The following is a 6,000-nucleotide window of genomic DNA, read 5'->3' as shown; positions in this document are numbered from 1 at the left end:
AAAAAAAAAAAAAAAAAAAAAGGTATTTAAACATCATTGTGAATGTTCAATGCAAACAAGAAGATAACTTATGAAGTCTATTTGATTTAATGATATGTAGAACATTTGGCAATATTAATGATAATTACCATCATGATAATAAATTATATCCCTGATTTTCCCCTCATTTGTTACATCTAACGTTAACAGTTAATTCTTACCTCTTCCCTTGCAGCCTCTTTTTCATGCACAGTTTGGTGTGTTAGTCAGTTTTAAGAACTGAGACCATGTTTGGGCTAAATGAACCAAGTGGGATGAACCAAAACGTGGAGAGTGGAGCCACAGTTTGGGCACCTAAAAAGCTGCAGTCATCCCCTGGTTGCAATGGTAAACAGTGTCGGAGAGAAAGGTGGCTCCTCCAGACTGCTTAACAGAAACAGCCTCAGGGCTCATATGTCATGAAAACTGCTCTTGCTTATCTTCACATCTAGAAGTGACAGCTGTTGCTGTTTGGGACTTTCCCTTTAGGCCTGCTTTATTTTCACCTTAGTTCACCTCTAGGATCAACTGAGAGTGGGTTGCCCCAGGAGAACAGGGGCTGAGATTAGCCTTGGGTCCTGGGGCACACTAGTGTGATGCTGGTTATATAAGGATCTAGAAATCCTGTGCTCACAGCTCCGTGGTATTTAAAGAAAGCCTGGAATCCATTCTCCACCAAACACTTTTAAGCACTGAATAATCATTCTATTCTCTAAATGAATAATAATGAAAATGAAGGTTTTGTTTCACTTAGAACACTTTTCCTTATTCACCCTGAATGTGTGACTTCTCATTATTCCTAGAGGAACCCAGTAATTTTCTATTTACAACATCGATCTTCTCTCTCCAAACACTGACACCTCACCCCATTCCCTTTCTTCTCCCTTTCTTTCAGGTACTCAGTGTGAAGAATGCTCTACTGGTTTCTATGGAAATCCAAGAATTTCGGGAGTGCCTTGCCGGCCATGTGCCTGTAACAACAACATAGATGTAACTGATCCAGAGTCCTGCAGCCGGGTAACAGGGGAGTGCCTTCGATGTCTGCACAACACTCAGGGCACAAACTGCCAGCTCTGCAAATCAGGTTACTGTGGATCAGCCCTCAATCAGACCTGCAGAAGTAAGTCTGCGAAACTCCCCACGGGAAAAACGTCAGCTGAGTGACAGCTCATAAGTGTGTTGTCAGCTCTCCCATGCTCATTTCAGTTAGGCCAGTCCCAGCAGGCAAAAGCAGCACCCACTAGGTGACAAGGCTGTTGTACTGAACTCAGCAGCAGAAATTAGTGCAGTACAACCAGTGGTATTCTCAGATGCAGCCACAATGTTGTCACCGGTATTACTTTGTCTTTTGTGTCTGTTGCCTTTAATACCTGTCCTAGTGGATTCAAAGCGTTGTTTCTCAGAGTTCAGTCTGCAGTTCACCTGTGCCAGGGCAATGGGGAGGTGAGGTATATTAGCATGCAAATTCCTAGGCTGTGCTTCAGACCCAAAGAGTTAGAATCTCTGGGAGTGAGGCCCGGGAATCTGCATTGTAACAAACTTATCAAGTGACTGTAATGTATAAGTAAACCATTGTTTTCAAGTCATTTAAATAAAGGAAACGGTGAGTGGCATGAGGGAAAAATAAGACTTTTAGTCACCCTAACTGTGAGCTCTTGGTGCAAGTTCAACCACATGCATTTGCCATTTGGGGAGATCAGAAACCACTGAATGGGTTCAACCTACATAGATTCTTTGGTAAATTCTTTACTATTGTAAGGTATCTGTTCTTTGAGCCCTTGGAGAAACGATACATTCAGGTCTAAAAAGCTATTTGTATGGTTTGCTAAATGCCACATTTATCATTGAATTTACCTCTGATGATGATTTTATCATCCCAGGATGCTCCTGCCATGCTTCCGGTGTGAGTCCCGCAGAGTGTCCCCCTGGTGGGGGAGCTTGTCTCTGTGACCCTGTCACTGGTGCATGCCCTTGTCTGCCCAATGTCACAGGTCTGGCCTGTGACCATTGTGCTGATGGACACTGGAATCTGGTCCCTGGCAGAGGATGTCAGTCATGTGACTGTGACCCTAGGACCTCTCAAAGTAGCCACTGTGACCAGGTAAGATACTTTAAAACTTACTAGTGCACTCAAATGTGTAAAGAAACTTTCCCTTATATACTGCTGTTAATTAGTGCATTTAAAAGGGATTGGCCTTACAGGGAATTGAGTCAGCATCTATCAAAGAATGAAAACCAAAAAAAGAGAATGAGCATCTCAGAGTTCAGCTTCACCTACTTCAGTTTTCTCTAGGGCCTTTCTGTGACTGAGGAAGTCAGAATTCATAAACAGTGAAACATAGACATCAACCTCACCTTTCATTATTTCATACATGTAATCATAGGGAAGACATAAAAAATAGATAATCAGAAGAGATTATTAATCAGAATAAAAATAAACAGATAAGTTCAAAATCCATAATTCCATTTTAAAAACTGAGCTGTCATTTCCCATAGCTCACCAATTGGCTTTACATATGGGTAAAATAAGTTTTCTTGACTTCTAGACTGGCATCAATCATGCCTTAAGAATGTAGGCATGTGTACCAGGAGCAAATCTTAAACGTTTCATATACAGCTAATACTACATTGATAGATGCACATGTGATTTTTTGATCAATACAACAGTGAGCACGGAATTTTTAATAATGATAACTTACTTGTGGGAAAAAAACCTATTTGTTAATATCATGCTGCTTTTTTTGATGGTTTTGGTTTTTATCTTTTGGCTTAATCCACTCTTTGAAACAATTTTCACATTAATGGAGTTTGGGAGGAAAAGGGTAAAACAATGACAAGAAGTGTTAGAAAAAGCCAAATTCACAATGTAGGGATCAGGATTTAATTGGAACGAAAATGCTAATTTAAGAAACTGGAGTCTTTCCAATTAGTAAGCATAGCTCACCTCCAATATCAGCTCCAGTGCTCAACCATTATTCAAAGGTCAAATCTTTTGAAGGTAATTCTTACATAGAGAATATGTTTTTCCTTCTCTTCTTTTTCTTTCTCTCCAGTCCTCATCCACCAACCCACATAAACACCTTACCTTTTTTTAAATAAGCTTTTTATTTTAGAACATATTTGTGAAGTTGTAAAGATAGAACTGAGAAAATAAACCCCCTACCCAGTTTCTTCTATTATTAACACCTTATATTAGTTTAATAACACTTGTCACTATTAATGAACCAATATTGATATATTACTGCTAACTAAACTCTTTAATTTAGTCAGATTTCCTTAATTTTTACCTAATGCCCTTTTTCTGTTCTGGGAATCCATTCAGAACACATTTAGTCATCTTATTTCCTTAGGCTCCTCTTGGCTGTGATAGTTTCTCAAGTCTTCCTTATTTTGTAGAATGTCCGTGAAATCAAATTGATCTGATATTCTTCTCATTATTAGACTGGGTTTATAGGTTCAGAAAAAACAGGGAGGCCAAGTGCCACTCTCATCACATCATATCAAGGGTACATATTATTAACACGACCTCTCACTGTTAATGTGAATCTTGGTCACCTGGCTGAAGCATGTTTGTCAGGTTGTTATATCATCAAGTTACTCTTTTTCCTCTTTTTTACATTGGACTTTATGAAAGGAAGTCACTGTGTATAACCTACTTGAAGAGTAGGAAGCTATGCTCTTCCTCCTCGAGGACAAAGTGCCTCCATGAATCACTGGAATTCTTCTGCAGTGGAGATTTGTCTGTTGTCTAACATTTATTCATGCAACCATTTATTTATATCAGCATGGACTCATAGATATTTATATTTTGGGAGATAATCCAACTCTATTTTGTGGTTCAAATTGTTCCAGCTTTGGTCACTGGAAGCTCTTTCAGTGGCTCCTGTGTCCCTTTAACATAGGCCAATACTGTACAGTTTTTTTGTTTGTTTGTTTGAGACAGAGTCTCACTCTGTCACCAGGCTGGAGTGCAGTGGCACAATCTCAGCTCACTGTAACCTCTGCCTCCTAGGTTCAAGCAATTCTCCTGCCTCAACCTCCTGAGTAGCTGAGATTACAGGTGCATGCCACCACACCCAGCTCATGTTTTGTATTTTATTAGAGACGGGTTTCACCATGTTGGCCAGGCTGGCATAGAACTCCTGACCTCGTGATTTGCCTGCCTCAGCCTCCCAGAGTGCTGGGATTACAGGCATGAGCCACCGCGCCCAGGTTACTGTAGAGTTTTTAAAAGTATTTCTTACTTGTTGGCACTGCAAAATGTTCCAGGCTTATCTTATGTATTCTCTGCCCTAGTCCTAGAATCAGCTATTTCGCTAAGGAGCGCTGGTTCCTTTACTAGAGAATGGTGTTAGAAACCAAGATCTGGACCCTGGATGGCCATGCCTGTTTTATAAGCTCCCCCTACTCCCCACACCTGCAGCCACAAACATGGAATAAAGTGGTAGATCTCCACATGACCACCTGGCTTCCCAATTCTTGAAGGACCCCAAATGCTCATGACAACACTATGTGGCAAGTTTCTTAGACCTTTTGGGAGGCATATTTATAGCAGCATTCAACAAAGACCACACTTCCAAGGTAGCCTATGAAGCTGAAAGTTAGATGGTATTGGTTTAACCAGGAAGCCCCTCATGACAAGGGTACTTTGGGTTATTTGGTCCATAGGGGATCCCTTGGGGGAACATTGCTTTCTGCAATCAGAAAACATGTTCATTGGAGTACAGGGAAGACATGTGAACATTTAGATTCCCAGCTGTTTAAACAATTACTGATAGATGCCTCTATGTTAGCCAAGAGGTGGTTCCTGGTACATTCCCACAGAGAGATCCAAATATGCCATCCAATATTTTTATCAACACTTAGATGGAGTTGGAGAAACAGGCTTCTTAAATTTGCAGATATTACAAAGCTGTAAACTTATGTGATAAAAACAGAGCAAGATATCCCAGTAGTCTGTCATGCAGGCTGGAAACAAGGAGATGAAATGTTAACAGGGTAAAAGTAAAGTTTTGCAATTGGGTTTGAAAAATCCCTTGCATAAATACAGGGTGCCAAGTAATAACTTGGCACCAGCTCCTATGAGAAACATCTGAGGGTTTTCATTGCATGCAGGCTTCCAGTGAGCCAGCAACATGGCAGGGCTGCCAAAGAAGTGACGCCTGAACGGGCTGGACTTGGGGGTGCTGTGCCCAGGTTAGGGCAGTTACCATCCCATTGTCTGCTCTACTGGCCCAATGGCGCCAGGAGCATTGTTGTCATTTCTGAGCACCATATTTTAAACATTGTGTTGACAGACTAGTACATGCCCAAAGGGAGACAACCAAGGTAATGGATAGAACTACGCTCATCTGTGATGAAGGCTAGAGAGAATCAGGAGTGATCGACCTGAAGAAAAGAAGCCTAGGCAGGTTGGGATGGCCATCTCTAGTGGGGAGAAGGACTTTAGTAAGGGGAAAAAGGCAATTGCAAATTGTTTTGTGCAATTTTGTAAGACAGGACACAGAACAATGGGAACAAGTTAAAAGGAGGCAAATTCTACTTCAGTATAAGAAAGCACTGCCCAACAATCAGGGTCAATCAGCAACACGACAGGCCTTGGGGCAACAAGTACCCCATAACTCCCTATATTTGAGGAGAAGCTGGCAGGAACTCCAAAGATTCATTGAAACCTGGCAGATACAGGCTGGGCGTGGTGGCCCACACCTATAATCCCAGCACTTTGGGAGGCTGAGGCAGGTGAGTCACTCGAGATTAGGAGTTCAAGACCAGCCTGGCCAACATGGTAAAACCTCGTCTGTATTAAAAATACAAAAATTTGCTGGGTGTGGTGATGGGCGCCTGTAATCCCAGCTACTTGGGAGGTTGAGGTAGTTGTAATTGCTTGAATCTGGGAGCCAGAGGTTACGCTGAGCCAAGATAGTATCACTGCCCTCCAGCCTGGGCAACAGAGTGAGACTCCATCTCAAAAAACGGCAAAAG

The 6,000-nt window shown here is 41.7% G+C and overlaps 1 protein-coding gene across 4 annotated transcripts in view; it reads left to right on the top strand.

Moving 5' to 3' along the window:
• The window catches only part of LAMB4 (laminin subunit beta 4), a 109,821-nt gene that overhangs the window by 67,142 nt on the left and 36,679 nt on the right, over window positions 1–6,000 (top strand). For all 4 annotated transcript variants that reach the window (XR_005203143.1, XM_017546836.2, XM_037745114.1 and 1 more), the window contains exons 22-23: window positions 914–1,138; window positions 1,899–2,119. Coding sequence is in view for 3 of the 4 variants with exons in the window: in XM_017546836.2 (XP_017402325.1) it covers window positions 914–1,138; window positions 1,899–2,119 (446 nt within the window). In the remaining variant the exon portion in view is untranslated. The remainder of the gene's footprint in view (window positions 1–913; window positions 1,139–1,898; window positions 2,120–6,000) is intronic.

Source organism: Cebus imitator, unplaced genomic scaffold (assembly GCF_001604975.1).
Source record: "Cebus imitator isolate Cc_AM_T3 unplaced genomic scaffold, Cebus_imitator-1.0 Scaffold192, whole genome shotgun sequence".
NCBI lineage: Eukaryota > Metazoa > Chordata > Mammalia > Primates > Cebidae > Cebus > Cebus imitator.
The sequence above is the reverse complement of the archived record's forward strand: the minus strand, read 5'-3'. Positions and strand labels throughout refer to the sequence as shown.